At 36.5% G+C, this 12,456-nt stretch overlaps 1 protein-coding gene across 1 annotated transcript; it reads right to left on the bottom strand.

Moving 5' to 3' along the window:
- Window positions 1-11,223: 11,223 nt before the first annotated feature.
- Window positions 11,224-12,456, bottom strand: LOC104425351 (BRASSINOSTEROID INSENSITIVE 1-associated receptor kinase 1). Its single transcript, XM_010038033.3, has one exon. The coding sequence runs from the start codon at window positions 12,454-12,456 to the stop codon at window positions 11,224-11,226; it is 1,233 nt and encodes a 410-aa protein (XP_010036335.2).

Here is a 12,456-nt window from a genome sequence, read left to right as displayed (position 1 = left end):
AGACATCATTATCCAAATTGCTATGTGGTTATTAAGGAAGTACAAAGGAAAAAAAAAAACACCAATGCAAAACTCATGCCCAGAACTTACAACAAGTATATTGAAACAAGAGATGATATTCATTAATAGTTCATGGCATCAAAATGCGAATATTTGCTGCTGCTTTAAATATTACTGTCTTAGTAGAACTCAATCAAGTCTAGAAGATAGTGCAACATGGGTGTCTTTTGTCTTCAAAAGGCAAGAACCTAGAGTGTGCCGACCAAAAAGTTACATTAAAAGAAAATCTTCACTTCACATATCTTCACAAAAAGTTAGAGCTAAAACATATCACTACTAAATCCACCCCCACATCTTGTCACTTCTGAGCAACTTTTGGCTTTTGCGCCTTTGATTGTAGGATTCACACCGGTAGGGCCGCCACCACTACCACTTGTCACTGTACCTGTACATCTTTGTACCTACAAAAAGTATATTCGCTTAAAGTTTTATTGACAAAACAAACATAACACAATGAAAATGGAGATACTAACCAAAATGTTTTGCCTTGAAAATCGTGTTTGTGATGATGTAGACCCAGTCTTCTTAGCTGGACATGTCAAACGGTTGTGTCCTGTCTTCAAGCAAGTTTGACATGTCATTTTCATTCCAATCCTTGACATCCTAGTTCCAATTGCCACCTCACCTTCCTCCCTCGATCTTTTCAGTTTACGTCTACCGGGTTTGACCTTGGCTGGAAGTGGTTCAGGTGGCTCTCTATGAGTTTGTTTCCAAAATTTCTGCCCTCAAATTGGCATAATCATATTTTTATATGCATCTAAAAACTTAGTCTTCTTGTAACATTCATCAAGATAATCATATGCATCATCTTGCCTATGATTTAAAACAGAAATGGCATGGGGACAAGGGATGCCAGTAAGCTGCCATCTTCGACAAGAACAATCTCTTTTTAACACATCCACCACACATTTCTCACCCTTATCCATTACCTCATATCCGGTCTCACCATTCCAGATCACTTGGCAATATGTCCCACTAGCTCTATTTTCTTCTAACTTTCTTACAATTCTTAGACCACAGTTCTTTCTCCATCTAGCACATGCATCCTTTTGTGTATGCATCATTGTCATTATTATTATCCGAATTTCCTCCAACATACTGTAAATGGACTTACACCTAGCATGTATAATTCTTCCATTGAATGCCTCGCATAAATTGTTGTCAACGATGTCACATTTTACATCAGTGGTAAAAAATGCTCTAGACCAGTGCTTTGACTCTGTTTGAATTAAGTCATGATATGCGGTAGGACTAATTTTCTTCAATGCTTGAGAGTGTTCATCAAACTCTATCATCGAACTACTTTTAGCACACTTCCAAAATAATCTTTGCATTTGTATCCCTTTATACTTTTTGCCCCAATTGGCATAGATGTGTCTCGCACACATTCTATTCTCAGCTGCAGGTAACAAATGAGCCACAACTTGCACAAGGCCCTACAAAAGATGATCATAATGTGAAACATATAGTACAAGCGTGACTATAGTGGCATAACAAACAAAATAAAAAATAAATAAGGAACTTAGTTTTTGTTTATCACTGATTATGACCCAACCTTGTCCATATGAGGATGAAATGTTGAGGTCATACATCAAATTTGTCAAGAACCACGTCCAAGTGTCACTACTCTCGACTCGGACAACCGCCCAAGCGGTTGGAAACATTTGATCATTTGCATCTCTTCCAACAGTGCATAAGATTTGGCCTTGACAAATTCCTTTTAAGAAGCAACCATCTAATTCCACAACTTTCCTACATCCATCAATGAATCATTTCTTACAAGCAGCAAAACATATGTACATTTTCTCAAATAACGCCTTAGATTGCATATCAGACTTTTCAACCTTCAATATAATAGTACTCCCAGCATTTTTCTCTCTAAGCTCCTCTGCATAATCCCACAACTTTGCATATTTTTTTTTTGGTAAGAGGTAAGAATCACAACTTTGCATATTCCTCCTTATAGTTTCCCATCAATACTTGATAAGCCAACAACTTAGCCTTCTTGCATTGTATTATACTCACATCTATGCCCAGTTGCTCCTTGATAAGCTCCTTGAAAGCAATAGTCTTGATAGTTGGCATTGCTCTTATTGTAGGAATATAGTATTTGGCCAACCAAGAACCTATCACCCTCCGATTCTTGAAACTTATGCTACAGGTATGTTCTAAATGATAAGTCTTTACATGAAATGATTTGGTACGACTATCGACATATCCAGAAATCTTCCAATGACAATTTTCATGTGCACATTTTGCTCTAACAAATTTCTGGTCATTCTTTACAAATTTTATCTCTCTACGCTCAGCCATTGAATACTTTATTAGAGCATCTTTAAATTGCCTACTACTTTCAAATGCCATAGACACAATAAACATAGGCACAGCACAATTAGGATCATGCTTTGGAAACCTATTTCTCCTCCTAGTCAAATCATCATCTTCTTCTCCTTCATTAGACTCCAAACTCTCATTTCCATCCGTTTCATAGTACTCTGCTTCATAACCAGTTTCAGCATTAATAACATTATTCACATCCAATCCTTGGGATGACACCAACCCCGTGGATGATTCCCTTGTAATGAAATCATTTATGGCCCCCCCATGGAACTTTATCATGTTCCTCCTTGCTTCTAGAAGCTCCTCATTATCATAATCATCATTATCAGTCAAGAATCTTACATCGACAAGGAAGTCTGCCTCATCATCATTGTCATCATCCACGATATAATCATCTTCATCAACTAAATCATCAGGATCTAAATCACTCTCGTGCTCAATCATGGTCTCATTACTTAAACCAACACTAGTGCCAGCGCCCTCACCAACCCTTTGACCAGCATCCTCACCGACCCTTTGACCAATACCCGCATCCACACCCACATCGGCACCTTGACCATCACCCTCAGCCGCCTCATTGGTCATAAAATTTTCTCCATATACCTCAATTAACCCACGATGCAAATAACTAAAAACCAAATCGACTACTTTATTTTCATTCCATATGTATGTCAACCCCTCTTCTAGTGACTTTCCAGGAATCTTAAAATAAAGCTTTTCAAATGTACTATTTACCCCATTCTTGATGTCTCTAATGAAGCTTTCGTAGCTCGTTGAACTAATATCAACTTTTACCAAGTCAAACTTGCCTCCAACGTATTCAAGCATTGGGCGACGAGATAAAGTTCCACCATGGAAAATGCAGATCCATGCTGATTTTTCGCTCATCTTGACCCTACACGAAAAAAGAAAAAAGAAAAAGTAATGTATTTATAAGCAAGGCAACGCATAGAACTGTAAGTCCCATACTATGTAGCATACATCATGTTTCTAGAAGAAAAATTAGTGATCATCTACTCAGATTCAGAGGTGATCAACATCTAAAAATTCAAAATAAAAAAAAACATCCAAAGATTCAAAACCAAAACTTCCAAAGCAAAAGTGTTAATGGATTCCAAAAATTAGAGTACGAGTCAACAATGTGGACTTGATCAATAAAACTAACTTTTACAATATGTGGAATTGCAGTCTCTCTCTTTGTTATCAAACATTAGAACTCAAAGCCAAACTATGAACCCCTCTTTATTTATTTTTCTTTTGTTAACAAAACCACCCTGAACCTTTACTTGTTTGGTAAAATAATAATCATTTGGACACAATTGACAATGGGGTTTGCAAGTGCCCCAGCTGATATTTCTATGGCTACTCCACAAAAGAGATCCTCAATGAATCGAGAAACTGAATATGATTGTGCATGCCTCAAGTAATAAAAAGCTTGTACAAGAATAGGAAAAAGTGCACAAAACCAAAAGCTTTCTCTTCATATTGTGCATAAAAACACAGGAATCCAGCAACCATATGATTGTACATGTGAAGAATTTGGCCAGACAAGAGCATACATAAGCTTTCTCTTCATATTGTGCTTTATTAGAAATTGATTTGGCCAAACTTGAGTGTTATATTCCCTACTACACACAGGTACTTGACAGTAAATGCGAAGACTTTCTCTCTTCCAACCAACAACGACACACGTGGAGAAATCAAGGCAAATTGATTATATAAAATAAAAAGAGGACAACACACTCAATTTGGGAGCACGACAACATACTTTTCACGTTTTCCACTAACTTCAAGATGCCACGCCAAGTTGTCGCTCAACACTGCCGACAAAACAATCAAATCGGGACCACAACACCTACTTGTGTTCGCTTCGGATTGTGACTGATGAGTCGGGTCGTGATGGATGAGTCGGGTCTCAACTGGGTTTGTGGGCGAATCGGGTCTTCACCCATAAAGATGGGCGAGTCTGGGGTGGTGATGGATGAAGCCCTCAGCCGAAAGGGGCTCGATTAATGAAGGCGATTGGTGGAAGAACGACTTGTCTTCAAGAAATCGAAATGACGAGATTAAATCTAGAGCAAGTTGCTAAGAATTTCGAGGGGAGATCATAATAGGGCTTCGGCGTATTTTGGGTGAAGATCGTGCGCAGACGTCTTCACTTTTAGGGTAAACGAAATGACGTGCTGTGCTTTTGGTGTTAAAAGGTTTTTTTAAAAATAATTTTAGCGATTTTTTTAAAAAAAAAATTAAGCGAAACGACATAGTTTCACACTCCGGCGTCCATGTCAGCACCGGCCGGCGCTGAGTTGGAGTCCACATCAGCCTTTTCCGGTAGAGAATGGCCAGATGAACTAAATCAGTACCAAACGCAAAAGATTTAGGACTAAATTGATACAATTGAAAAGTTTAGGATTGAATTGGTACCAATGCAAAAGGTTTAGGACTTTTTTGGTACTTTTCCCTCTAATTGGAAGTTAGGACATAAATTCAGAGTAAGATTAATTAAGTTGTAGGATTATATTAAAATAAAGTAGTTTAAGGTGTTGTAGAGTCACGGGGTATTAAAAAAAAATCGATTTTGAGCAACGCTTTGATTAGAACAAATCTTTGAGGATTCGCGTTTAAGCTACAAATAACAGAAAGCTATTTTCTTTGAGCAAGTGTTTTAATGGTGCACGGGGTTTGTTTAGTTCATAATTATGCTTAGTTTAATTGATTCATAATTAAGGTAACATTTTGCTTGATCTTGCTATTGTTTCTTGCTTATTAGATAGGATTGTGAGTTTGCCAACTCGAGTAATCTTTAGGCTTTCCTATGTGAGTTGTTTATCTCTTGTTCAAGTTTGTAAACTCATATTTCAAAAAGATATATTAAAAGTTAGGGATATGTGCAACGGAAATCTTAAAATTTATCATGAAAGTGTAATTAAGTCCTAAAATTTGTAAAGAGTACAATCAAGTATTAAAATTTATTAGATTGGTGCAATCTAGTCGTTTTGTTAACTCGCCTAATATGGCTAACGAAAAATACTGACAAAGCTTTTTTTTAAAACAATATTTTCTCTCTCCCATGTGACAATAATGTACAATAATGTGGCTAAAAAACGAAATATGATGCTAAAACAATGTTGTTGTAGTCTAAATATGATTTTTAATACATATGTTATTTCAATTAATTTTTTTAAAAAGATAAAATTTAAAAAGGAAAAAAAATGAGGAAGAAGAACTAGGAGACAAGGGCTTTGCAACCCTTGGGGGAATGGTTAGGGGCCGGCATCCCTCACCAACAGCAAGCAAGGACATGCAAGCCCTTGCCTAGATCTAGGTGAGGGTTGTGGCTCTCCCTTAGATCGAGCAAAGACCAATGACCCTTGAATGTAGTTAGCAATGGTGGGGCAACAGCGGCAACAAGAGGTGCCCTTGCCGCCTGTTTCTTCTTCTTCTTCTGTTTAAGGAAAAAAAAAAAAAGCTTAGCTTATCTTTCAATTAACTTAAATAAAAAATTATATTAAAATTAGATTTATACTAAAGCAACGTCATTTTAACCATTTCACCACCACTAGGAATGAGAAAATATTAAAAGAAAGTCACATTAACATTTACTATTAGTTAAATCAGACAAAGTTAACATAATGACTCAACCGCACTAATTTGACAAGTTTTAGGACTCGATTACAATTTTTATAAGTTTTAAAACTCAATTACACTTTTGTGATAAGTTTTAGAATTTCCAGTGAACATATATCCCTTTGAGTTATGAAATGATAAATTTTGTTGGATGAAATTTGGACAGTGTACCTAATAGTCTTTGGTTATTTGTGAATGTTTTGACAATGTGTTATGAAAGACATATTGAAAGGTTATATGCATTACTTTGCAACTTTGGTTTGTGAAATGAATTCTTAAATGATTTAAGAAATACTTTACAGAATGTATTATCACTTATGAGCCAAGTTGCGAAAAGATTTATGTTTTGGTTCAAAAGATGGATTATGAATTTGATTTCTCATGTTGAAGGATGAGATTTGATGTTCATTATCATTATGAACCCAGTTAAGGCGAAATTTGCATACTAGTTTTGTGATTTTGTTTTGGACCAAGTCACCAACTAATAATAGGTGGAAATTTTGTCAAAGAGGAATCTTGATCGTTTTGTTGCCAAGTATTGTGTTGTGAATATGGTTAGATATTAAGCAATAAATTGATTGATGGAATAGACCATTGGTATATAACTTTTATATAAATCAATTAATGGAATTGACCATTAATTTTTTATTTGTGATGGCAAATTAAATGAGTATTTTTAATATGCATAAAAACTCTGTTGAAATAAAATTAATCATATTTGATTTGAAACATATATTATATATTAGCTTTGGATGATGAGTTTCTAGTATTATTTTATATATGTGCTTAGTGGATGCTCAATAAAATATTTGTATATTAGCTTATATCATTTGTCTTAACTATTTTTCAAGTTATTCCATTAGCGGCAAGTAAAGCAAGAGCGCTATTAATGAGGAACTTTTGGTTTTAAGATTATTATTTTTTTAGCTATATATGATCGAGATGAGTTTGCTAGATAGTTGTCAGTTTAGTGATGTGCATGTTATTATTGATGAATTATACAAAATCTAATTATAACCAATTTGCCAGTTTATATATATATATATATTTATATATATATATATATATATATTATGCATATATTGGAGATATATATTTTAATAACAGATTGTTAATTTGTGTTTGAGACTACTTCCTTAAGGTTGAAGGACCATCATCTCAAATTCTTTGTTGGTGTTGAGGTGACATATAAGATAATGGATCATGCAACATTGATGATTTTCTTCTTAGTACTAATTGATTCCAAGGTACATTTTCATTTCATTATATAAAGAGCTAGACTTTTGCTTATGCATACAAAAGTCTCCACTCTCTGCCTATTGGAGTCAAGGTAACTTCGAGTAAAATGGCCTCTTTATCACAACTAGGCTCAAAATTTGGCTCATGTGCATGAAATGAGGGGACAAAAAAAAGAGCGAATCGAGGGCAATTATGTGAAAATGGTGGGGCTATCATAGCATTTCAGCCATTTAGTAGCTTCCCACATAAAGAGAGATTCCATTTACCTCAAAGTTTTGATATCTTAAAATGTTCTTCCTCAAGTATAGTATTAGAGAACACATATTATTTCTTGACATTGATTTAAAAAATGATTTGGGATTTCTATTGAGTGTTTGCATATGTTCCACTTTTAGATTGTCATATAACTTTAAGTATGAATCTTTACACTTAGGACAAATATGTTTGATCTATTGACTCCAACTAACTGTTATGAACTATTAACATTACTACTAATGTAGTCACTACATCAAGACATTATTATTTTTATTCTCATGTGGAGTTCACCTTCTAATGAGAACCTAAAGTTTCAATGTCATTCACCTATTATTGTTGGGGAGGTCCATTCAATCTTGACAACCATTTTGTTACACCCTGAAACCAACAAGATTGGGGGAATGAAACGACAATTCTTCTACCCAAAAGATGTAGCCTAAAAAAAAAAAAAAAAAAAAAAAAACCAACAGCCTGGTATCAAACTAGCAAAAATCAGAATTCCTATAAATTAGCAAGTTGGTTAGAACATTAGAATTCTTATATTTTATATAAATAAATATGCACATCTCCAACTAACAACTAAATCTAGCAAACTCATCACAGTCATATATGTCATGACAATCCCTTGGGGAAGGGAATAAATTTAGGGATATTTCATAAAGATGGGCTTACGGCCCATGATTAGGTACGGGTTCTTCCAAGCTCATACCTTACACAACATTAGACAACATTAGGGTGCTCATAAGAATTTTATAATAATAAGTCATCACTAGTCTATTGGGGTCGGTTATAAAATAAGTGAGGTATGAGAGTATATCTCACTTCTTACCCAATTAGAACATTTGGGGTCAGGGACTTGATTACACTAATTAACTAATTAGTGCCCCTTTTAGTACATAATCTTGTTTAAAAAAAGATTTTTTTGTCAGGCAATCTGGATTAATTTTATATAAAAATAAGGTAATCATGTGGGTACTCAATCATCAACATAATAATCGGCTACCAAAAAAAGCATTAAATAGATTGCATATAAAAGAAAACCTAAAACTAAGGAAATAGATAAATACCAATTCTAACTAAACTAAGGGGAGTTACAAATAGCAAAAGCATGCAAATATAGGTAATTGTCTTTAAGGACAATTAAAATCCTAAGGTAGAGCTCTAAGGGCTTACTCAATTTTTTTAACACGGCTTTAGAGTTAAGAAGCTTCCATTTTTCAAGAAAATAGCTTAGAAATCTGTTTTTTTTTAACAATTTTCAAATGATTTTTTTTTTTTCTGACATTTCTGAATTTTTTGAATTTTCTAATTTTTAATTTTAAAAAAACTTTAAAAATTCGAATTTTTTAATATTTTCTGAATTTTTTTAAAAATTTTAATGTTCTCTGAAATTTTTAAATTTTTAAAAAAAAAAAATTAAGTACTTTTATTGAAATTTTAATATATTTTTTAATATTTAATATTGTTATATTCGGTAAAAGGGCTCAGACGACCCTGCAAACCCGATCCAAACCCAGGTCCGGCCCAGTCAGGTTGCAAAAGACAGAAATTTTTTATTCCCTTGCACTCCCTCTTATTCATCGAACGTCCCCATCGGCCGTCCTTTCTGCCCTTTTCATTTCTTTTCATCATCCCTTTTTATTTCTTTTTCTTTTCTTTTCCTTTTACTTTTTCTGGTCTTCTTCTTCTTCATGCGTTCTCTGCACGCCCGAAGCCCCTTCCTTCACCGAGATCTTATAAATTGAATTCACAAATTTGTACACATAAGCTTTCAATAAAGGTTTATCAAAGCATCTCACATTAACCAAAAGGTAGTAAACATTCAATTCAGCATGATCCAATAAATATGCTCTTCTTAACACCACTCATATGAAAATATTTAAAATGATATGACGTAGCTTTTTGAGCCAACAATCTCGTAATCATATTAACCAAGTGAGATTAACATCAAAATCAAGTAAAACACTACTTTACCTATAACTTGACTAAACTGCACTTATTTGCCAACCAATCGAAGCACATCGTAGCATGTGTTTGATGAAATCCACTACATGCAACTCATGCATTGGAATTGTTCTCGCCACGACACTCTTCATCAAACCCCGATTCTAGCAAATCCACCATCAAATGGAAGCCCTATAGAGATATGTAGATATCCTAAGCTTTGTCGACTCTAATGATCACTGAAGATGGGCCAAAATCGTCGCTAAAACCGGAAGTTTGCTACCATTCACCACGCTCATGCGTAACTTTAAAAATTTGCATAGGATAAATCATAAGCTTGATTTGAGATTTGTGAAATTTTATAGCTCCACTACATCTTAAACTATCAATTCTCTATAATTTCTCAACTTAACTTCTAAATTTGTCCCACCAGTTAAGAATTTTGAATCCGAAATTAGGCAAATCCGAAATTAGGCAAATTTCTTTGATTAGATGGACGTAGGATGCGAACACTAACCAAGCTTTGCAAAATGAAGTAAAATTAACTTGGTGAGGCCCCGTGGAAGGTGGCATAAAAGCGCTCCCTCCCTTTTTACTTTCCCTTTGTTTCTTTCTCCTTTCTTTCTTTCTATTCTTCTCTCTGTCCCTTTTCTGGTGCGTGCCCACTTTTATCTTTTATAATTGAGGTGAACGTCCACTTATTCTCTTTTTTTTTTTCGGTCCCACTACTTTTTGACTCAGTCAACGTCTACGTTTTACAATTGTAGTTGACCTGAAGTAGAATTACACCAAGGTTCATTGCATACACCCAAACCAAATGCCTGAGCAGTGGAAGTCCTGAGCAAAGCGTTCACCAAATAGTGAATATCTAAGGAAAAATCCAACCGCAAACCAGAGCCCCTTTGTTTTGAAAGCGAATTGATGAAATTGGCTTTCAATCAGTCTCCTAGAAACGTTGCTTAAATACCTGTGATCACTGATGCAGGGTCAGTCACGAATGGGATCGCTCCTGTGTTGGATCGGTTGACATGAACTTTTCAAAATCAAGAAATTTCGCTTTGCACCTACTCTAAGTTGACTATTTGATTCGATACCATTTAGAACTTACACAAAATGGATTCAACATCTTCTCTGGGTGAAACTTTGCTTCTAGACCGAATTGAAAATCGATATCTGACTTGTACACTGTTGTGCTTCTTACATCAGTCTGTGAATCCAACTTTTTTCTGACAAATTGTCGGTTTCTTCCGATGATAGATTGATGAGTTCAGACAATGGACTCGAAAAATTTATGCCCTATCCATTAAGAGCTGAACATGATATCCAAGCCTTTTCTAACACCTGCTTATGTCGTTGGATGACTGTAAGCCGCTCGAGCTCCTAAAGACATCTGTCATGAATCATGATAGCTCCGATTTTAAGTATTTAGAACTCTCTTGTAACTTTTGTTGGGTTTTTGGTTACAAAGAAATTATACCAAGTGGTTCAGAGTCATTGAAATTACTGGTGATACAATACATTCTCAATTGATGACAGTGACGACAACACAGAAAAAGCTATAGAGATAACGGAAACGCGAGTTTCTCGACTAGTGCCTGACTATTACATATTTATAACGCTAAAGCTGCTTGGTCCTGATAACTCCACTGGATCAAGATGAGATGCAAAGGCAGTGAAGGTGCCCCGAGATTGAGAACTAGTTCGCCAGATATCAACTATCTCCTCTTTTCCGCTTACCCGTCTTTCATCTAAGCAGCTTCATTGGAGAGTTCCGACTACCTCCCGCATCGTGGGTCGTTCTGTTGGTGAAGATTGGATGCAGCGGAGAGCCAGTTTGACTAATTTCTTAGCCTCATTCTCATCATAGTCTCCCTTCAAGCTCGGATCAAGTAGACTTCCAAACTCGTCATGTTCCAGAAGATATTTCACCCACGCAAATTCATTGATTCCTTTTTTGGCTCGATCCAACAAAAGATCAAAAGGCTTGAAACCAGAGACTAGCTCGAGGAGCACCATCCCGAATGCGAAGACATCATTCTTTGCTGAGAGTTCCCCTCGCGTCACATACTCCGGAGGCATGTATCCATATGTACCACATAGTCGAAAGGTACTGCATAACTCTGCTGATCTTTCCAAAGCCGAAAAGGGCCTCTCGCAATTGTTCACTGCTTCAGTTTCAGCCGTTTGGTGTGGTGCCATGGCGCTTTTCGACTTCTGGAGCTGAGGTTTCCAACCTTCGTGATTCATGAATTTCGCAGAGCCGAAGTCCCCGATGAGAGGTTCGAAGTTCTCATCCAACAAAATGTTTGAAGAGTTTATGTCGCGGTGAATTATCTGAGGACTGCAAAACTCGTGAAGATACCAAAGCCCTGTCGCTATTCCTAAGGCGATGCGCATCCTGGTGGGCCACTCGAGAGGCGACGCAGAGCGCTCTCCCAAATAGGAAGCCAAGTTTCCATTAACGGCCAATCGATATACCAGCAAGAATTCTCCTAGTTCTGTTGTTGCCTTTGAATTGCAAAAGCCGAGCATTTGGATCACATTCGGGTGCTTGGCCATATACCCAACCTGCACTTCGGCATGGCCAAATGGGCGAGCACATCTTTTTATTGCCACCAGAGATCCATCAGGCAACTCTCCTTTGTAGACCTTACCAGAACCACATGGTCCCAGAACATTCACTTCGCTGTAATTGTCTGTCGCGACTTTCAGCTCATGGTGAGTGAATTTTCGAAGCTTTACCAGAGAGGGAAATGATCGGTGATGAAAGTCGTCTGCAGATTCCTCCTGCCTCCGCAAAGAACCCCCGATGGCCGGGACAGTGAACCCAGGAGAAGAGCCTTCACCGACTCTGCCTGGGGCTGTGATGGCTCGGGTGAAGCTCCTGCCGAGGGGCACGCAACGGGCGGGCGACGGCGAAGCAGGCCGCGAAAGCTGAGTGGAAACGGTGTCATCCTCGGAGAGATCATCGCTGGACAGATTGAAAACCAT

The sequence above is a fragment of the Eucalyptus grandis genome, chromosome 11 (genome assembly GCF_016545825.1).
Source record: "Eucalyptus grandis isolate ANBG69807.140 chromosome 11, ASM1654582v1, whole genome shotgun sequence".
In the NCBI taxonomy this organism is placed as follows: domain Eukaryota; kingdom Viridiplantae; phylum Streptophyta; class Magnoliopsida; order Myrtales; family Myrtaceae; genus Eucalyptus; species Eucalyptus grandis.
The sequence above is the reverse complement of the archived record's forward strand: the minus strand, read 5'-3'. Positions and strand labels throughout refer to the sequence as shown.

Excerpts from the sequence above, each read along its gene's own strand:
- LOC104425351 (XM_010038033.3), bottom strand. The coding sequence starts at position 12,456 with ATGGTTTTCAATCTGTCCAGCGATGATCTCTCCGAGGATGACACCGTT.